The sequence below is a fragment of the Rana temporaria genome, chromosome 2 (assembly GCF_905171775.1).
Source record: "Rana temporaria chromosome 2, aRanTem1.1, whole genome shotgun sequence".
Classification (NCBI taxonomy): domain Eukaryota; kingdom Metazoa; phylum Chordata; class Amphibia; order Anura; family Ranidae; genus Rana; species Rana temporaria.
The window spans coordinates 366,021,392-366,044,378 of NC_053490.1; the positions used below are offsets into that span (position 1 = coordinate 366,021,392).

The 22,987-nt window shown below is 43.5% G+C and overlaps 1 protein-coding gene across 5 annotated transcripts in view; it reads left to right on the top strand.

The window, feature by feature from the left end:
- Positions 1 to 22,987, top strand: part of PRICKLE4 (prickle planar cell polarity protein 4) — a 72,686-nt gene that overhangs the window by 27,625 nt on the left and 22,074 nt on the right. For 2 of the 5 annotated variants that reach the window (XM_040337685.1, XM_040337684.1), the window contains exon 1: positions 12,940 to 13,219. The exons of 2 other annotated variants lie outside the window; for them this stretch is intronic. Coding sequence is in view for 1 of the 3 variants with exons in the window: in XM_040337684.1 (XP_040193618.1) it covers positions 13,171 to 13,219 (49 nt within the window). In the remaining 2 variants the exon portion in view is untranslated. Of the gene's footprint in view, positions 1 to 12,939; positions 13,220 to 22,987 lie in introns of those variants that run through there. One more of the 5 variants, XM_040337686.1, reaches the window with a different exon arrangement.

Genomic DNA, 22,987 nt, shown 5'->3' on the forward strand with positions numbered 1-22,987 from the left:
GGGTTCAGAATTGGCAGGAGTTGATGAGTGCAGTAATAATATATTTTTAGAGATATTATATTATATATATATATATATATATATATATATATATATATATATATATATATATATATATATATATATATATATATATATTATAAAGCTGAGGGGTGATGGAGAGAGAGTTTGAGGATGGAGGACACAACTGTGAGGAGGCGTAGGGAGTGCATGTTGCAGAGTGGTGTGATTAAGGAGCAGACTGGGAGATGAGAAAGCCTGGATGGGGAGACAGGTCACCTGTAGTCTGATTAGTAATTTGCAGTTGTCTGATGTGGATTATCGCTTTGTGCATTCGCTGAAGTGGAATACTTTATCCAAGATGACAGTTGCCAATGCTATCCCTGCCTGTGCATCTCCTAGAGAAAGCCTACCTGTATACTGAGTTGGACGGGGGTATTGCCAATTATGCAATTAGTAGTGCATAGGAGAGACACATGGCTAACAGAAATCTTCTCACACCAAAGGCAGACTACAAGAGACAACATAATATTCATTTGGGTACAGCGTTGCATGACTGCGCAATTGTCAATTAAAGTAACGCAGTGCCATATTGCAAAAAGTGGCCTGGACATGAAGGGTGGGGGAAAAAACATCCGGAGGTCAAGTGGTTAAAGGCATTTTACACTTTCAAATGTTGTTTTAACCAGGCATTTCATGTAGTTATATTCCCTGTGTTGTGTGTTTACCTTGCCTTGTAATGATGGGCTCACATGTTGTGGCCACAGCCTTTGGGGATTGTTTACATTCAGCGCAGGTCCTCTCTCTGGCCACACATGCACATTAGAGAACCGTAAACTCTAAACTCTAATTTTTTTTTTTTTGAGCTGGCGCCATCTGGTGGTGAGCCGTTGGTATTACAAGTTATTACCACCAGATGTGAGCTGGCGCCATCTGGTGGTGGCCGTTGGTATTACAAGTTAAGCATTACAAGTTAAACAGCAATTCAAATGTCATTTTACACTATTTTCACTGCCATCTTATTCCCCCTAATTAGAACCCCCAAACATTATATATTTTTTTTATCCTAACACCCTAGAGAATAAAATAGCGATCGTTGCAATACTTTCTGTTACACCGTATTTGCGCAGCGGTCTTACAAGCGAACTTTTTTGGGAAAAAATTACACTTTTTTTTAATTAAAAAATAAGACAACAGTAAAGTTATCCCCATTTTTTTTAATATTATGAAAGATAATGTTACGCCGAGTAAATTCATACCCAACATGTCACGCTTCAAAATTGTGTCCGCTTGTGGAATGCCGACAAACTTTTTTACCCTTTAAAATCTTCATAGGCGACGTTTAAAAAAATCTACAGGTTGCATGTTTTAAGTTACAGAGGAGCTAGAATTATTGCTCTCACTCTACCAATCGCGGCGATACCTCACATGTGTGGTTTGAACACCGTTTACATATGCGGGCGCTGCTCACGTATGTGTTCGCTTCTGCGCGCAAGCTCGTCGGGACGGGGTGCGTTTTCTGGCTCCTAACTTTTTTAGCTGGCTCCTAGATTCCAAGCAAATTTGTCAAACCCTGACTTACACCAGTGCTGGTGGTAATAATGCGCTCGCTGACACCAGTACTGTTGTTTTTGAAGTTTGAAAGTTTGCATGCGGCCCCCCATGGCATATGAAAACTTGTCTTGTGGCCCTCAGGTAATTTGAGTTTGAGACCCCTGCCATAGAGGGAGGAATTGCAGCACTGGATGTAAACAGTCCTTGGAGTCCATCAGCGTAGGATCTCAGTAAGTATGCATCTGTTAGGTCAGAGGAAGGGGCCAAAAAAAGTGCCTGTATTTAAATAATTTTTGAGGAATTTCTTTCCAATTAATGCAGTGGCCCATAATTCCTAAATGGGATAACTGGTGACCTGTTATTGCAGAATGAGAGGGGTCAGTGCACTGTAGTGATGTGAATGTTCTGCTCTGTTGAACATGGTACAACAGGTTAAAGCAAAGAGAGGACAAATACTTAACCAAAGCTAATGGAAACCGGCAGGCAGGCACATTAATCAGAACCAAAGACAAAAAGTAGTGACTGCTCACTTTCTGGAAAGTAAAACATCGGGACAAGAAAGGGATGATCCAGTCTTGTTTTCATTAGATTTTAAATAAGCACCCTATGTTAAAAAAAAAAAAAAAAAAAAAATGCATATGTTTGTTTCAATAAACGTAGTATGAATCTTATCTATATATTTTTTCATATATGCTTAGGAAGGGAAGATCATGTAAAAAAAGTGAACAAAGTATACTACCTTTTCATATTTTTTTGTCTTATAAATATTTGTCTGTTGCCTTATCAGTAGTACCAATCTCAATTGATTGTGTTTTTTGTTTTTTTTGTAAACTTGATTGAAAAGTTTTGACTGATTACTCTTTGTTCTAAATTAATGGTGCAGAAGTAAAACTGGCCACATGTTCCATTCTGGAGAAGCACCTTTAGATTTTCAGACAACTATGCAGTTTGAGGGCCTAGCTGAACAATCTATTCAATTTTATATCCACTTAAGTATGACTTTGCAGTATAAAAAAAATTGTAAACCTAAAGGAGATTGTACAGTCAGATTGTAGCCAGTTTGTGCGCATCCATGGTATATAACATATGACTGTTAAATGAGTTCTGTAGTCACAGCATACACTTTCCTTTACACATTAGCATTGTAAAAACAATACAAACAGTTATATTTTCTGCAATTGAATATAAGCTTTATTGAAAAAGCTCCTTTTATGTTGTGACTTCTGCCTGCTTGCTGAACCTCTCCTTCAACTTCTTAGATTCACTGCATGATTTGCAGCGTCTTCTCTGCAGTTTACTTTCAATCTCTAAGGACTACATATCCCATGGCATCCTGTGATTCCTGTACTGACTCCACCCCCTAAAACTCCTGCTCTCAACACCACTGTAGTTCAGAAGGCAGATTCTGTGAAATGTGACACAGCAGTGCCTACTCAAAGGTCAAAATGAATAGTGTCACAGAATTCAAGGAAGCGAGTGTATGGTGATCTTCACAAAGTAAGTTTGCAAACTGTAGGATCATTCAGATTATATATTCAGAATATATTTCTTTACATTTTGACCATAGATACTTTAAATATGCCAGGTATAACCAAGCACCTTTTTCTATATGTACTGTACTGTACCTGGGAGTGCCCTAAGTAACTGGGAATACCTTAGCAACTGGAGCACCTTTTTAGTACCTTGGGAACTGGGAGTACATCTAGAACTTGGGAGTACCTTTACTACCAGGGAGTAACTGGTAGTACCTTTTTAGTAACTGGGAGTACTGGGAGAACTGAGAATAGCTGGAGTAACTTTAGCACCTGGGAGTAACGTGAATACCTGGGGCTCCTTGGAGCAGTGACGCAGGATGCTGAGAGGGACTGTGAGGTAATTAGAGTACCTGTAGCACCAGGGGAGAGTAGAGTACCAACAAAGTCTTTAATTATTATACCCATTAAAATTGAGGGAGAATACTGCTGTTCGAGATGTCGGCTAGTTGTTTCTCTGGAAGCCAAGATCCTGGATCTAGAAAACAAGGTAGCAACACTGCATAGCATCAACAACCTGTAAAGGAGTTTGGACATTACCCAGCAGGTGCTGGCTTTGGCCAGTGTAAAGGAGGTTGGAGACATGGAGGCACAGGAGACAGATGTAGGTAGCTAAGTGACAGGAATAGGGGTAAAGGGAAGAGAGCTAGGGAGGCCAGTCCTGAGTTGGTACACCCTGACATATGCTAAATTGCATGATGCTTGGGATATAAGCTCAAGGGTGGCAGTGCTGTAGCAGGCTGCCAGGCATAGCCTAGCTGCCAGGGGAGTGACAGCTCCGGTAAGGAGGGGGCAGAGATGCAGGAGAGGTTAGACAGGTACTGGTAGTAGGGAACTCAATTATTAGGAGGACAGAGAGGGGAATCTGTCATAAAGACCATGGTCGCTGAACAGTATGTTTGCCAGGCGCTCGGGTTCAGCACATCGTGGAGCAGGTGGACAGATTATTGGGTGGGGCTGGGGAGGACCCAGCTGTTATGGTACACGTTAGCACCAGTGGCAAAGTGAGAGGAAGGTGGAGAGTTCTAAAAATGATTTCATGGACCTAGGGAATAGATTGGATGGGGGGTTCTAAGTAAGTGACAGTCAGCGGTGAGCAAAGGCCAGAGGGTAATAGTGGAGCTAGTAGTGATAATATAGCCTGAACGTCTAATCCAGGGGTAAATGAGTGGTCAAATCAAAAACAAAGCATGAGAAACTTTAAGGAGAAATTAATATACACCCTTACAACACTGAGAGGAGTATACACAAATGCCAGGAGCCTAGCTTACAAAATGGAGGAACTGGGGCTACTATTACACGAGAAGGACTGAGACTATGTGGGAATAACAGAAACTTGGTTTGACAGCTCACACGACTGGCTCGCAAATATTCAGGGTATTCCTTGTACTGGAAGGACAGGGAAGGTACAAGAGGGGGAGGGGTATGTCCTATATATAAAAAACGATTTAGAGAGGAGAGACATTGTGAATGGGACGAGTGGGGAGAAAGAATCCGTGTGGAATGAACTCCAAAGAGAAGAAGTAAGAAATTGAAAGTGGGGGTATGTTACAGGCCCCCCCAACCTAAAGGAGGAGGAGCTGGACCTCCTATCACAGTTAGAAAGAGTAGCGAGGCAGGGAAGTTTCATCATAATGGGGGACTTTAATTCTCCCGTTATTGACAGGGCAGAGGGGATAGCTCGCTCATTAAAGGACCACAAAAAAATCGCTGATCACGGGCATTACTAGTAAAATAAATAATAAAAATGCCATAAATTTATCCCCTATTTTGTAGACGCTATAACTTTTGCGCAAACAAATCAATATACGCTTACTGCATTTTTTTACCAAAAATTTGTAGAAGAATATATATTATTTAAATTTTTGGCTATTTATTATAGCATATATAAATAAATATATATATATATATATAATTGTAGAAATAAACGTTTGGACAGCCGCACTCTGGAAAAACCTTCTCGGTTTGATAGTGCGAAACGTCAGCTGTATGCCCCTGTCTTTGCTGTGATGTGTGGTGTTTGAATACTTTTACCAATAAAAGGCAACCGAGAAGGTTTTTCCAGAGTGCGGCTGTCCAAACATTTCTTTCTACAATTGCTTTGTGCATTGCCGGCACCTGGGTTTCTGAGAGGATACGGATTCAGCCACATACCTAATTGGAGCGGTGACTATCATTCATCTCTATCTATCTATCTATATATATATATATAGATAGATAGATAGATATAGAATTTTTTTTTCAAAATTGTCGCTCATTTTTTGTTTATAGCACAAAAAAAACAAACAGAGGTGATCAAATACCACCAAAAGAAAGCTCTATTTGTGGGGGGGGGCGGGGTTGAAGATGTCACTTTTGTCTGGGTACAGAGTCGCAATTGTCAGTTAAAGTGACGCAGTGCTGTATTGCTTAAAAATGGCCTGGTCATTAACCACTTCCCGACCTCCTCATGTACATATACGTCAGCAGAATGTCACGGACAGGCACATGTACGTACCTGTACGTCCTCTGCTAGACGTGGGTGGGGGGTCTGATCGGGACCCCCCCCCCCGGTACATGCGGAGGTCGGGTCCGCTCGGGGAGCGATCCGGGACGACGGCGTGGCTATTTGTTTATAGCCGCTCCGTCGCGATCGCTCCCCGGAGCTGAAGAACGGGGAGAGCCGTGTGTAAACACGGCTTCCCCGTGCTTCACTGTGTCGGCGCATCGATCGCGTCATTCCCTTTATAGGGAAGACACGATCGATGACGTCATTCCTACAGCCACACCCCCCTACACTAGTAAACACACACAAAGTAAACCCTAACTCCTACAGCGCCCCCTGTGGTTAACTCCCAAACTGCAACTGTCATTTTCACAATAAACAATGCAATTTAAATGCATTTTTTGCTGTGAAAATGACAATTGTCCCAAAAATGTGTCAAAATTGTCCGAAGTGTCCGCCATAATGTCGCAGTCACGAAAAAAATCGCTGATCGCCGCCATTAGTAGTAAAAAAAATAAAAAAAATAAAAATGCAAAAAAACTATCCCCTATTTTGTAAACGCTATAAATTTTGCGCAAACCAACCGATAAACGATTATTGCGATTTTTTTTACCAAAAATAGGTAGAAGAATACGTATCGGCCTAAACTGAGGAAAATTTTTTTTTTATATATGTTTTTGGGGGATATTTATTACAGCAAAAAGTAAAAAATATTGCATTTTTTTCAAAATTGTCGCTCTATTTTTGTTTATAGCGCAAAAAATAAAAACCGCAGAGGTGATCAAATACCACCAAAAGAAAGCTCTATTTGTGGGGAAAAAAGGACGCTAATTTTGTTTGGGAGCCACGTCGCACGACCGCGCAATTGTCTGTTAAAGCGACGCAGTCCTGAACTGTAAAAACCCCTTGGGTCTTTAGGCAACAATATGGTCCGGGGCTTAAGTGGTTAAGGGAGTAAATCATTCCGGTCCTTAAGTGGCTAAACAAAGGTATCACACAGTGCATTCCAATGGGAAAAAAAAGTAGACGAGCAAAGGTTAAACCTGGGTGGCTAAACCGTAACATAAAAATTCTTATTAGAGAGAAAAAAATGGCTCCCAAAATGCCCTGCCCATTGAAATGCAAAGCGCTATGGCAGCGCCACAACATGAGCACAAGTTTCTTCCTCAGTTTAGGCCAATATGTATTCTACATATTTTTGGTAAAAAAAAATTGCAATAAGTGTATATTGATTGGTTTGCACAAAAGTTATAGCGTCTAAAAAATAAAGAATAGATTTTTGGCATTTTTATTATAAAAAAATGTTTTACTAGTAATTTCAGTGATCAGCTTTTTTTTTTTTTCGGGACTACGACATTGCGGCAGACAGATCGGACACTTTTTTGGGACCATTGACATTTATACAGCACTCAGTGCTAGAAAATAGCCACTGATTACTGTATAAATGTCACTGGCATGGAAGGGGTTAACACTAGTGGGTGTCCAAGGGAGTGTTTCTAACTGTGGGGGGGATGGGACTGCTTGGAGGAGGAGACCAATTGCTGTTCCTAAGCGGTAGGAACAACAGATACGTCTCCTCATCCCTAACAGAACGGAGATCTGTCTGTTTACATTAACAGACCTCCATTCTGTCTCTCTCAGGAGCGATCGCAGGTGCCCGACGGACATTGTGACTGCCGGGCACGTACATTGGCTCCGTCGTCACGTACGCGCGCCCCCTACGGCTCCCGCCGTACAGCTACGACAGTTCGCCCTGGGGAGCAAACCTGCCGCAGTATAACTGCGGCGGCTGGTCCTCAAGTGGTTAATTGACTTTTGTGAAATGGGCATGTTGCAGCCGCTGATCAATGTATTCTGAAAAGAGGTGCCATTGTCGGAATACAATGTCCCGAAGTTCCTCTATCCACCTCATTTGTGTGGATGGAGGAATTTGTTTGTTTTTTTTGTTTTTTATGTTCAGCCCCCTGAATGGCCAGCTTTACAGTTATTTGTGTTACTGGTTGTGCTCTTGCACGATATAAATGTATTACCCAATGTGCTGCACCAAGACCCAAAATGTGTGACCACATTTAAAAATAATTAAAACGCTAATAATAACTTGAATCTCCACAATGATAGCTCAAATCAATGTGTAATGATTCTCGTTCCCGAAGTACATAGTTACATAGTTGATCAGGTTGAAAAAAGACCATCTAATTTAACCTATAATAAAAAGTAAAAAAAAAAATCCTACAATCCCACAGTTGATCCAGAGGAAGGTGAAAAACCCCAGCAAAGCATGATCCAATTTGCTACAGCAGGGGAAAAAATTCCTTCCTGATCCCAAGAGTTTTATATCCTTATAGTTTTAATTGTCTTAATTTCTATTTTTATAATATTTTTTTTTAGACGTTTGTGGGTACTGTTGTCTTTTGTAATTATTATATCTGGGACTATGTTTGAGCAGCCTCTGATAGGCTCTAAACAGTACTCTCTATAATGGTTTTATATAACCTAAGTTTTCATTACTTTAAGGCTTCATTTCCACTGGCGTTTTTACAGCCACTGTTGTTAGGCTTTTTTACAGCTTAAAAACGCCTGTCCATGTTTATTTTGTAAAAAAAAAAAAATTGTTTTTTTGTGAGCTGCAGCTTTAAAAACGCTGCGGTCGCGTTTTTGCAAGTTTTTGAGCTTTTTTGAGCGTTTTTTAACGTCTGGCGTTTTTACAGCTCTACTCTGGAGCTTCAGAACGCCCTGGTCCCGCGTTTTTTTTTCAGCTCAAAAACGTCTATGCCACTTGCAGCTCAAAAACGCCTATGTGGGAATGAAGCCATAGAATAACATGGACAGGCGTTTTTAAGCTGTAAAAAACGCTCAAACGTGGCTGTAAAAACGCCAGTGGAAATGAGGCCTTACACATGAGCTTGAATTGATAACAATCTAATGTGAGTTAAATATGTCCAATTATCTGTGTGTGGTATTTAGGGTAGGCATTAATTTATTTTTGTCCTATGTGATATGCCATTGCCATTTATTTTGCTGACACTTGCTCTCTTGCGGCATACACAATCTAATCGATCGATGTGGTATACATTTGTATGCCCTTTCCTTTATGAGGAATTTATTATTCATGAATAGTTATGATAAATCCGAGGGTTAATGCTCTTACCAATTTTTTCCCCTCGTTTTTAAACTTGTTAAATGGTTTTTAATTCATTTTTAGTATTGTGCAAGTTTTTCCCTTGCATTTTCCCTCAGTTAAGATGGCGTGTGTGCTGCCGTTTGAGACATGTGCCTTACGCTGACTCCCGCCCACCTTATGTTTTTATGCGGTGACGCAGAACGTTCTCCTCATCCCGTGATCAAGTCTCTTTCAGACGAAACGTCGGGAGGCGACGTTCTGACGTCACCGCACGCTGAGGACGAATCCTCGTTCTGCTACGCCGGCCGGCTGTACACGTTTTTAAGCTGTTATTGTCTACATGAATGTAAGTGTATCCGTTCACCTTTTTTTATTCAATTTATGGCGGTAATACACTATGTGAGTCTCTCCTTGTTTATGGACTTTTTGCCACTCCATTGGTGACCCTCGAGGGCAATAACATCAAGGACGCTCTGGTTCCCCATGCTTGATGACATCTTTCCCTGCATTGTCTGATCCCTATTGGGATCATAGGCTCTGGTAAGGGTCAGTGTGTTTATCGGTGGTGGTTATCCCTCTAATTTCCACAACTGTTCGTTAAACATTCACTGGGTGATTCCTTCTGTGTTTGAATTGTTTTATCACGGATTTACACTATGTTAGTATTTTTTCTTTGGATGTTCCGTATCACTATCAGTGAATACTGAGGACCCCTTTAGGAGGCACGTTCCGGTTTAGCCATTGGATTGTGATACTTCCTGCATTATCTGATCCGTTAGGATCAGAGACTCTGGTAAGGGTCAGCATTTTTGTTTTTGTGGTGGCTTTCCACATTTTCATCTATTGCAGCTGTGTGACATCCCAACAATATATAGACTGTACATGTTCACAATATTTATTTTGGACTTTTTTTATATATCAAAGACTTTGTCAGAAAGTTTTTCCTTTCACTGGGATAATTTATTTTTATTTGCTCCAGTTTATTATTCACTGATATCTAGCATTTGCTTCTTTACATATAATTTTTCACATGTCTCATCACTAAGGCATATTCAATCTTCTCTTTTTTTAGCACGACTCAATTTTTTGCTTTGTAGTATTTATGTTGTATAACATTTTTGAGTCGCTGCTTTAATTACTTTATTTTCTATGTGGTATGCGCAATATTCTCTATTTCCACATTTAGGGACTTGTGGCTTTGAGTCGGGTTGCACCGATACTGATATTGGTGCCAATTTGCACCACAAATGTATCGGTACTCGTACTCGTCAGTAAACAAAACGGTACCAGTGCAATCCTAGCTTTAAGCATGCCTGGGTTTACACAAGTAGGAGCAAAGATCAACATACAGGGCCAGATTCATGAACAATGGTGCAGATTTGCACCGGCGTGGTGCATCATTTTTAGACTACACCGGTCCAGCGCGGAGAGGCAGTTAGGTGATTCAAGAAACTTTTTTTGTCTACGATGCCCCAGCGGGGCGTATTTTAGACGGCGTAAGGCGGGGTAAGGCCAACTGGGAGTCACCCTATGCTAATGAAGTGCCGACCGTGGCGCAGGGGTCACGCCGGGGCGCATCTTAGACCGCACATGCTCAGTGACATCCAGGGGTAAATGCCCCAATCTGCACATGCTCAGAACTGCGCCCCGGCGTGATCCCTGAGCTACGCCGACCCACTACCAAAGCCCAGTCCATGAATCAGCCCAGACTTCCGCCCTGCAGGTGCAAATGTACTGAAGCTTTTTTTTTTCTAAGCTAGGTCGTTTGCATTGTGGTGGGGCAGTTATGGCTGATGAGGAATCCTCAGGTGGGCGGATGACCAATTTCAGCCCAGAGGAGAGGGCTGTAATTATTGAGGGCCTCTCCCAACATGGGGACCGCCTCTATGTGTTGTCCAGCAAGTGTTGTTGCTCAGTTCGTTTGTAACGCTGCTGCTTTAGCTGCTCTCCAGCTGACCTCTGCAAGTTTGGTGCAAAGTTACCCCTGCTTTTATGAGGTGTAACTTTGCACCGGAAATTTCAGCTCCGCTCACCGGGAGTAGCCTGCGCCGGTCAAGCTTAAGTTGATGAATCGGCCCAAAAACCTAATTTGCATATTTAAAACACAAAAACCATGTCCGCGCCAGATCCGACCAACGTAAATCTGCGCCAACGCCGCGCCGACGTGGAAAGGTTACACCGAGGCGATGAAGTCTATTTGGAGGCGTAATCTGGTTCTCTGGGTAAGGCGCAGCGATCCGCCGGCGCAAATCTGCACTTACGCCGTGCATCTACCAAAAAAACGGTGTAAGTGCTTCATGAATCTGGCCCAGTGTCTCATACTGCCAACCAATAGCCTAGGTTCAGACCTTTGCCTGTCTGAAATGTATGTGTAGCACTACCCCCGGAGGAGCTGCTGGTTTGTTTTGGGTGGCACATTTACCTCGCTGCTCTCCGAATTCCTAAGGGTGTATGGTGCATATAGCAGTAGTAAAGGAATGTCCGAACAGGTGTCTTTTGCTGTGCTCTTTATTACCCAGCCGGGTAAAAACAATAAACTTGTGGTGAAGAAGGTAGAGTTAAAGAAAGAAGGAGAATAGCAAATTCAGGCGTAGCAATAGGGAAACAGTCCTGCTCCCACATGTATCACTTGCGCCACGCCGGCTTGAGTGGGAATAGCGTACCTGGACTGGCCTCTCTCACTGACCTGGCAGCCAGAGTATCACTCGAACCTTTGAGGAAAAGTCTCTGCCACAGACCCTCCTGGAATGAACTGGAATCTTTGGGAGAAATCTCTGCCACAGACTCTCCTGGAATGGATTCAGTGAGAAACATCTGCCACAGGCCCTCCTGATTGTGGTTATGAAGATGAACCTCCTTGGTAGATTTACGCCTGGATCTCCTTCAAGTTGCTTTCAGGTACCGACTGACAGATGACCAGCCTTTCAGTGTCCGGATACCTCGATCCCCGGTGGATTGTCAAGACCCTATTGGATCGCCAGCCTCTCATTGGCTCTCCTCAGATGGACTCCCCAACGAACAGCTATACCGTTTGGGATCTTCAGGATTGGAAACCCAGTCGACCACTGGGCTCCCTGCCATGACTCAAATGTTCCGGACCCACATGGTCCCGGAACCAGGAACAGGTAGGCCATAACGCCGGGGCGCCGTGGTGCAGGCACCCTAAAGGTGGATGCCGCACTTGAAGAAGAAGACCCAGAACTAATGGCGTCTGCCCATAAATACCCTCCCCCAGCATGCACAGCGAGGTTCAACCCTCCTGATTGGCTGCTGGGGAAGAGCACCCAAACCTTAACTCCACTGCTGCCATCTACTGCACTGTGGTGGGAAGAACACCCCAGCACAACAGATTGAGCCCACAGCACAGGCAAGCTGAGACAGAGACCCAATTTGAACATATCAACCAGATCAGGAGTTTAACTACACTCTGATTTCCCTCTAAATTTAAAATAGCACCGGTACTTTGAAGTAACCAGGTGCTACATTTCAAAATCGTACGCTTTCCTGTAACATACAGAAACGTGTTGTCATTTAGCAAATGTCCATTATTTGTTAATGATACCCACACACAACTGCAAACACGTTGCGCTTTCATGCTCGCCAAACCGCATAGTGCCGCAGCGTTTTTGGAAAACAGTCTGGGACTTTTTTTGTACATTTCTTGCACATAGGGCAGCCTAATGAAACGAAAAATGTAGGAACCAAGCCTTACTGTGACCAGCTGTACTTGGCTCTATATCCCAGTGCAGAAATACACCCCATGTTTATGCCAAAAAGCGCCTGTGTATGAGCCCTTATTTACCTGGTCCAATAGAAAAACAAAATCTCCTATTCGAATACGGTTTAGGCAGTAGTGCATGAAGACTCATGTCTGTGGAAATAACTCAGTAATAACTTTGTGACGCAGTGTCTCAAACTGTGTTTTTGTTTTCTGTTACTATTTTAATTTTTGTTCCATTGTTGTTTAGTCATATCTATAAATGGTTAGACGTTTTGTATTCACAAACACTCACAAAAATGTTTTAAAATAGCCAAGCCATTTACAGAAAGCACACTTCAGGTATTTAGAGATTCCGAAGTGGGACGTGGGTGTCACGCACAAAGCGTAAAAGAGACAAAGCAGACAAAGCCTGGGAAAGTGAGTGTGTGACAGGAAAGCAGCCTAGTGGAAAGTCAGTGATTAGAGCAGCTCAGCTGGGTTCCAGTGTTCAGCTCCCATTGGCTGTTGGGAAGTACAAAACCTGGAGGGGGAGGTGATCAGAGAGGTAAAGCCAAGTTCCTGCTCTCTTCACAGATCCTGGATTTTTAGCTGTCCACACTCCAGCTTTCAAAGGGGACCAGGCAGCACTGCTGTTGTCCTGTGCCAACTCCTGTTTGCAGTTCAAGAAGCAGGTCAGTAACTCCTAATCAGCCATTATTATGTGGATAAGCAGAAGGACGTCAAAGCCAGATCACTGACAACCCCTGAGTCTGGACAAATGACAGAACCAGGAAGTGGCAGGTATTTCAGCTTCAAGAACCTTCAAGGTAAAGTCATACTGAATTTTACAGCTGTATAACTGGAAATACAGGCAGCTAAATGACGTAACCGAAAGATTCATTTGTTTCATAGTAGGGTCATTTATTTCTTGTCGATTGTTGGAATATAATGTGTGCTTTGTTGGGTAACCATTTGTGATTCGATTGTAGCAAACCAAAATCTTTTTTTTTTTTTTTGCTGCACTTTGAACATAGACCTGCATCTTGCACCATTAAACGAAAAGCCCCAATAGATTTTTTATTTATTTATAACATTGTAAAATACTATCTTATTTTCTCTAGGCACAATTAACAAAGCTAAGATATCAGGATCCCCCCCCCCCTTTTTTTTTTTTTTTTTTCGTAAATGTGAATTATTTTCAACAAGCCTTAAAAATACTATTGCATGTTAAAATAACGATCCTTATTCTTATGTTTTTTGTAAATTGAGCCATATGACCTTCAAAGCTTACTTTATTGTTGATGTAGCTGGCTGTGTCTAATTTTAAATTTTATCGCAAGTTGATAAGATTGTGCCTTTGTGATACAAATGAAAAGAGCTCTAAGTCTTGTACACACTAGTACTACCGTGTTTCCCTGAAAACAAGACTGGGTCTTATATTAAAGGGGTTGTAAAGGAATTTTTTTTTTTTCATAATAAGCATCCTTTACCTGCAGACAGTCCTCCTTTTTACTTCCTCATTGTTCGTTTTTGCTCAGAAGTTGCTCTATTTCTTCTCTGTTCTGTTCACTTCCTGTTTGTCTGATTGTTACTCACCACAGTGAAGGGAGGGTTTACTGCGGTGGTCAGTAACGTGCTCACCCCCTCCTGGGAACTACATCTGTGCGGCAGGACGCTCTCTACGTGTTAGAGACTTCAAGGAGGTGTGAATTACTGGGCGTGCCGCAATGCATACTGGGAAATGTAGTTCCTTACATGAACGAGCGCCGCAAACCAGGAAGTGAATGAGAGAACAGAAACTAGAACACCGGAGGTGATATAGATGAAGGAATTTAATAGGTATTTACTGTTTTAACAGAATCATTACACTATTCTGTCTGTCTGTCTGTCTACCTTGCAGACATTAATTTTAGGCAAAATTGTTTTTTCCTTTACAACTCCTTTTTAATTTTGGCTACAAAAATGCACTAGGGCTTATTTTCAGGAGATGTCTTATTAATGTCCAGTCAGCTCAGAAGTCTTTATGACATCTTTAATCCCAAAAATAAACTTTAGTTAAAGTGATTGTAAAAATATATAATCCGTCTTGTAAAAAGATCATATAATGTCCCGTGTGTCATTTTTTTTTTTGTAACATTATTGTTGAAAATACCTTATTACAGCGCCGCCGGGCGCTCATGTGATCCGCAGGAGCTCTTCTTCCCTGCTCCGAGCACTTCAGAGGGAAGAGGCAAGATCTCCACTGCACTGCAGAGGGAGGGGCCGCTGATGTCAGCTGAGAGGAAAAGATTTCCAGCGGGTCAAGTGAGCGTCCAGTAGTACTGTAAGTTATTTTCCACAGTAAAGTTACAAAACGGGACACACTGGACAAAGTATCATCTCTTTTCAAAACGGATTATATATTTTTACAAGGACTTTACTAGGGCTTATTTTCAGGGTAGGGCTTGCATTGAAGCCCCTCCCCCAAGAATCGCGCTAGGGCTTACTTTTTTTTCCAACCCAGCAGGGTGAACAAAAAAAAACTGACCGTTCAGGAGCCGATGTACTAACTGTATAACGTTAGTACAGCCATTGGCTGAGAGCACTAATCGGGAGCCCACCGGCAGACGTTTTTCTTTTTTCTTTTTTTTAAATTGGCCACTGGGCCATTTGAACAAAAAATGAATGAACTGAATCCCCCATCCACACAATCGATGTTGTATTCCAATAGCGGGACTCCTCTGCTGTCAGAATACACTGATCAGTCTGTAGCTCATTGGCTGCAACTGCTGATCGAGAGCTTTTCCAACAAGCCCGTTTAACAGAAGCGGCCACACATGGATCGACATTCAGACAGTTCTGGTCCATCTATGGCCAAATTTAGACTAGATGACCATATACAGAGTGAATTTCATCTGGTTCCTGATCAGTAGGGATGAGCTAAAGAGTGTTCGGATTCTAGTCCAAAACCACCTGTAGTGAGCCAATTATTAAGGCTGAGACATTACCTGTGCCCCCCACACACAGGCGCATGTATACAAAGGACATGTATATGCAACGGTGAAGCAGGGAATGCCTTGACCACTTGTGAGCAAGTACAGTGACAGTTTTCTGATGGAAATTGAGTTTGTACTAGAATCCAACATGCCCTAGCGCATCACTGAGCAATAGGGATGAGCTCAGGCATGTTCAGACTAGAGTCCAAACCTACATGTGCGAGCCTGCCAAGAAGCCCTCGCTGTACAAGGCAATCATTTGCGGCCTGGGCATGCCCCTTGCCACAGGTGATTGGCCTGTAGAATTGACGGCTTCCTAATGAGCTTGCACACATGGGATGGATCCTAGTCTGAACACGACCGACCTCATCAGTATTTCTGATGAACCGGACAAAATTTGCGCCACAGATGGCCCTGTCATCACCCTCCGGCTCAACAAACTTCAAATGGAAAAAACAAAGGAGCAAGACAGAAAATTGTCAAGACGTGCTGCACCTGCATCCAGTTAGTTACAGACACTTGGGTAGATTCAGGTACAATGACCTAACTTTGCGGCGGCGTAGCTTAAGGAATTTAAGCTACGCCGCCGTAAGTTAGCGAGGCAAGTACATGATTCTCAATGTACTTGCCTGCTAATATACGGCGGCGTAGATTAAATCAGGCGGGCGTAAGGGCGGCGGATTCAAATTTCTTGGAGGGGGGCGTGTTGTATGGTAATGAGGCTTGACCTAGTTTTTGACGTTTTTAAACACTGCGCATGCGCCGGGCGACTACATTTCCCAGTGTGCATTGTGGTTACGTATGCCGCACGGGCCTATTGATTTAGACGTGGACGTTAACAACGTAAATCCCGATTCACGGACGACTTACGCAAACGACGTAAAAATTTGGAATTTCACGGCGGGAACGGCAGCCATACTTGACATTACTATTCCACTAGGGCCTAGCTCTAACTTTACGCGGCCTATCTCTTACGTAAACGGCGTAAAAGTACTGCGTCGGCCTGGCGTACGTTTCGTGAATCGGCGTATCCCCTCATTTACATATTCTACGCCGACCGCAATGGAAGCGCCACCTAGCGGCCAACCAAAATATTGCAATCTAAGATAGGACGGCGCAAGCTGTCATATCTTAGATATGTTTAAGCGTATCTCTGTTTGAGCATACGCTTAAACATAGGTCGGCGTAGATTCTGAGTTAGGTCGGCTTATCTACTGATAAGTCGGCCTAACTGTTCGGACATTTTGGGTTCGGCTGTGAAAATACAATAGTGGGAGATTTGTACATCCGTGCTGTTTATCGTGGATAGAGAAATTTGTAGATTTCTATTGTTCAGTCTGCAGGTTGAGCAAAAAACAGCTAGGTGACTGTCATACAAGTACTAGATTGCATTTTGCTTATGTAATCATTATTCTGTTAACAAACAATGATGTATGTTTCCGTTTCAAGGAAAATGTATCAATTTATGTTGCATATCAATTGCACAGAAAGTAAACAACCTCCTGATTACTTTTTTTTCTACCTTTTTGATCAGCATATTACTTGTTTTAGGTTTGAAAAATCTCAGTACTAGTATTAGCTTACGTTTGAATGTTAAATGTAACCTACCCTGAGAGAAACCCGGAGGCTTGCCATTGTTGACCTCTAGTCTTCTGTGTTGAATTATGCTGGAGATCACTTTCTGTGAGCCCAGAGCATCAAAAGCCTGCTGCTTGGTCCAATTGTGATCTCAACATGCTCCCCTGGGCTTCAGTACTACTGCATTGAACGGTGCCTACATGTTATTACAGCAGCACGATTCCGTAAAATTTTTAGAAAGGACTCAAGGAGAAGACTGCTGGAAAATGTGAATGTATACAAAACAAAAATTGTAGGGTAGGGTCCATAGGGATAATGCTGTGCCCAGTCTTAAAAGGCTGTGAAAGATAGTTTAGCATGAGAGAGCCCTCTGTGGGACAAGTATTTCTACTTGGTGGCTGAATTTATGCACTGCCTTTTAGAAACTGCATCATTTAGACCATGGGTCTTCAAACTACAGCCCTCCAGTTGTTCAGGAACTACAATTCCCATCATGCCTAGTCATGTCTGTGAATGTCAGTGTGTTACAATGCCTCATGGGATGTGTAGTTCTACAACAGCTGGAGGGCCGTAGTTTGAGGATCCCTGATTTAGACGTTAAATGGCACAGTGACCACAGAAACTGCCGAGACTTTTACTCAAGCTAGGCCTCATATCTAGACCCGTCTGGAGGAAATGTAATATTTTCCTTCTCTGGCTGTAAAGAAGGTATAACACTATCTTGCTTTCAGCATGGTATTGATTACATCTGCAAAGTATCCTTGGTGTTCTAACTTTCCTCTCAATCCCTATGCATGCACAGGTAGCCAGTCTGTCCATAAAATAACACATTCACCTGAGGGGGAAAAGGGTAATCAATCTCCAGAATATGCAGGGGAGAGAAGTTTGGAGAGGGTGTGAACCCTAACAAGGTTGATGTGAAAAATGTAAGTAAATACCATCAGATCCTCACCAGAGCATTGCACAAGTGATTGACATTCCCAGTGGGTGTATCGGATTGCAGTCTTCAGGCAGATGGCAGATAAAAAGCAATACCAGAATATAGTAAAAAGTCAACAGGCAATTTCAGAGGACTGGTCATGTATATCCATTACTTCCAAAGAGCAGTTTTCCATCATGTGGGAGCTTGCACAAGGTCTGTTTGAACATGGGCTCTTCCCCTACCCATGGCTCAAGCTACAGTTTTTTTTTTTTTTTTTGCAGTTAACGTATTTCCCGGGGTATAAGGCGACCGGGCGTATAAGACAACCCCCTAATTTAAATTTTTTTTTTTTTTTTTTAAAGATTTTTTGTAGGGTTGTCCCGATACCGATACTAGTATCGGTATCGGGACCGATACTGAGCATTTGCGCGAGTACTTGTACTCACGCAAATGCTCCCGATGCCTGACCCGATACTTTTTTTTTTTTTTTTGTCCCCGAGAGCTGGTGGAGTGCGGGTAGAGAGGGGGCGGAGAGCGGAGCAGAGCAGTCCTCGTTTGGAGGAGAGGAGAGCTGTTGCTGCTGCCGCCTAGTCCCCTAAGACAAAGCCAAGCCCCCCCCCCCCCCGCCGCTGCCGACATCTAGTTGATCAGCGCTGGGGGAACATAACAGCTTTCATTTGAATAGCTGTGTGTTTGCCGCCACGCCTCGTCATGTATAGACACTCCCCCTTGCCCAGAAACTTTGATAGACAGATCACCCGTCCCAGGATTGGACAGGTGATCAAAGTGCCCGGGCAAGGGGGAGTGTCTATACATGACGAGGCGCGGCGGGGAACACACAGCTATTCAAATGAAAGCTGTAATGTTCCCCCAGCGCTGATCAACTAGATGTCGGCAGCGGCGCGGGGGGGGGACGGGACTTGGCTTTCTCTTAGGGGACACATGGCTGAATTTGGGGACACATGGCTGCATTTAAAAAAAAAGTATCGGTAATCGGTATCGACGAGTACAAGAAAAAAAGTATCGGTACTTGTACTCGGTCCTAAAAAAGTGGTATCGGGACAACCCTAATTTTTTGCCTGTAATCACTGTATAAGACCCCCTTCCGAGGCTTCCAACACTTCATATTTCTTCCTTCTGAAGCCATATTCTTCATTCTTGCTGGAGCTGGAGACATATTCTTCTTCCCCCCTTACCTGACACAATGACCCCCCTTACCTGACACACTGACCCCCCCTCACCTGACACACTGACACATACACTGACCCCCCTTACCTGACACACTGACCCCCCCCCCTTACCTGACACACTGACCCCCCCTCACCTGACACACTGACACATACACTGACCCCCCTTACCTGACACATACACTGACCCCCCTTACCTGACACACTGACCCCCCCCTTACTTGACACACTGACCCCCCCCGTACCTGACACACTGACCCCCCCGTACCTGACACACTAACCCCCCCGCCTTACCTGACACACTGCCCCCCCCCTTACCTGACACACTGACCCCCCCCTTACCTGACACACTGACCCCCCCCCTTACCTGACACACTGACCCCCCCCCTTACCTGACACACTGACCCCCCCCTTACCTGACACACTGACCCCCCCCCTTACCTGACACACTGACCCCCCCCCCTTACCTGACACACTGACCCCCCTTACCTGACACACTGACCCCCCCCCTTACCTGACACACTGACCCCCCTTACCTGACAAATACACTGTGACTGGCCCACCTGACTCTCTCTCACACACACCACACAGACAGCACCCCCACTCGGCACTCCACAGACAGTGTAATGTAATTCGGATGGGATCCGTCCTCCTCCTACCTCGGCTGTTTGTGGCTTCATTGTCATCGACCATCATCCGGGCTCTGCTCAGGTGCCAGGCTAGCGCCATCCTCCCGCTCCACAGTGTCCCCGCCCGCTGAGACCAGGCCAGCGCCATCCTCCCGCTCCACGGAGGTCAGCTGCTCCTCTCAATGCTCCGGGCTCCCATCTCCATTGAGCCCCGCCCCTCCGCTGCACACGCAGACACACAGCGCTGCACCAGAGGGACAGGCTAGAGCAAAGGAGTCCCGGAGCAGCGCTGTGTGACCGGTCTAGAAGATGTAACAGTGCAGCGGGGCGCTCAGCGGGACACATGAGGGATTAGTGGTGGCGGCGCACAAGGAGCGATCAGGAGAGGAGAGCCGAGCTCGCACAGAACAGGGGCTGTGGTTGTGCCCTAGGTGGTAGTGCGCTCCAAGCGGCTGCCTACTTTGCCTAGTGGGGTAGCGCCGGCCCTGCATACAGTATTACCGCACATCCAGCAGGTATCCGAGCAGCTGACCTGGCGTATAAGACGACCCCTGCTTTTTGGCCAGTTTTTTTTTTAAGTGTAAAAAGCAGCCTTATACGCCAGCAAATACAGTATAATGTGGCTCTAAAAGTAAGCCAAAACTTTTTTTTTTTTTGGATACTGCAAAGTAAAAGCATAGTATGCTAGTATACATCACATACTAACGCATTTTGTGACGTTTATTTGCAAACAAAGCCCCCACTGGAGGTCACATCAATGTTCGCCCCGCTTCCTTCCGGGGACTCAGGCTCTGTGACTGGCCGGAGTAGCGTGACATCACTCCCGCGTATGCGTGCGGGAGCCGCCAGTCACGGCACTCGCTAGTGAAGAAATGTCAGAGATTTACCCTCTCAATTTTCCCTGTTTACTGTTCTCATTGAAAGTAAAAGAAAATAACAAGTTTAGGAACAATAGAAAGGAAATCCTCAAATCGCGACACTAGTTCTGGTGATCCCCAAGAAATCCCCTTAATTTGTAGGGATTTACTCTCACTACTTCCTGTTTGGCTGTGGGACAGCAAGTGAAGGAAAATCTCTGCAATGGGACACATGGTGAAAAAAAGCTGACAGTGGTTAGAACCCTTCCTTGCTCTATCAAAAATTAAGTTCTAATTTTAAGGCTTTTCTGATGGCATTAATGATGGCTTCTCCAGAAAAGTGTGCAAAATGTTCCAGTTTAAGGTTTTAATGGTTTTCTCTTTCTCTATATGACCATTTAGTATTGACTACATGACTCTTTAAAAACAAACAAAAAAAAAGTGAATTATCTGCAGTGTCTGTGCATTGGTCCTTCTGTAACCTCTTCCCAAAATTTAAGAAATAACCCTTTTAGTGCCCTGTCCTCAGCCTATGTGCATAATCAGATAACATATGTCGCAGAACTTAGTTCCAAGTATATGTTTAAACCTTCAGCACCCATTTCCCAGCTCATGAATATCAGCACATAGTACACGATGGGGGTTATTTACGAAAGGCAAATCCACTTTGCACTACAAGTGCAAAGTGCTATTGGAAATGCAGTAACTGTAAATCTGAGGGGTAGATCTGAAATGAGGGGAAGCTCTGCTGATTTTATCATCCAATCATGTGCAAGCTAAAATGCAGTTTTTTATTTTCCTTGCATGTCCCCCTCAGATCTACAGCGACTGCACTTCCAACTGCACTTTCAGTGTGCTTTAAACTCTCAAGCCCTGTACACACGCTCGGTTTTCATTGCAGTAAAAAGCCGAGAACCAAGCAGGAAAATGCCATGGAGCTTTGGCTGGGAATCCCGGCCGTTTGTATGCTCCATGGACACTGCCTCGCAGTGTTTCCCATGGAGTATTAGTAAATCTGGCGGGATCAGCACAGGGCCAGTCAGCACTGTCCAGACAGTCAGGGGTCTTGCAGTTTTATAGGACAGTCAGAAAACTCCTCCTACAAGCTTTAACTAGTTCTTTGCTGGACACTGGTAGAAGCCACAAAACTGCTCTAACTGCTAATGAGAAAAGGTATTTAGCGGTTTATATTAACTAAAATAATTCAATTTTTATGTACTGTGGGAGACCAGATATGGTAAATGCAGGTCCTGGGTTTAGTAACTAACATTTTAAAGAGGAAGTCAAGTTTTCCTGTCTAATTGTACCTACAGGTAAGCTTATAATAAGGATTACCTGAAGGTACTGTAAACCTCTCCTAAACTTGCGGAGATATTTACTATAGACGCCGACATCGGCGCATGCGCACTGAAGGAACAGCCACTTATGCTGTTTCTTCAGGGCCCTGTGCCGTCACTGGCAGCTCCCACGCGCATGTGTGGGAGTGATGTCATCACGGCTCTGTCCAATCAACCCACCTGAGCTTGCGGGCCAGAATAAAAACTGCGGAACATGTCGGTCATCTCACTGCAGGGCTTCGTTCTAAGGCAATAATTTCATAATGAGCTAGTAAGCGACACATACTAGCTCATTATGGCTGTGTCTTGCAGTTTGTTTGTTTTTTTTTTTTTTCATTTACAATCTCTTTAAGCTGGCCATACACTAGTAGATTTTTGATTTAAAATATTTTGTTTTAGCCTAGGTTCACATTAAAGCGATTTGTCATGCGATTTGAGAGATTAAATCGCATGACAAGTCACAGCCTATTGGAGGCAATGGCACTGTTCCGATTTGCAAAAGTAGTTTCTGCACTGCTTTTTCCGATTTCAGGTGCGACTTCAATAGACATCAGTGCATGAAGCCATACAGATGTCTATCAAGTAGCACCTGAAATCACGCTGACCTTACTACTTTGAAATCACGCTACATCAAGTGAAGTAGGCGATTTCAAAGTAGCATGAATGTGAACCAGGGCTTAAAGCGGGGGTTCACCCGAAAAAAAATTTTTTGAACATTACATTCAGCCGAGTTGTTAGAATGACAATCGGCTGTTTTTTTTTAATCTCCTTGCCGTACATACTGTTTATATTTATTTATTTATTTATATATATATATATATATATATATATATATATATATATATATATATATATATATATATATATATATATATATATATATATATTGTTCACCGCGGCTTCCGGGTATGGAATCTGCGGGACTGGGCGTTCCTAATTGACATGCTTCCGACCGGCGCATACAGCGTTCGTCTTCTTTCGGCAACTCGTGATGCGCCGGTCGGAAGCATGTCAATCAATTAGGAACGCCCAGTCCCGCAGATTCCATACCTGGAAGCCGCGGTGAATATATATATATATATATATATATATATATATATATATATATAT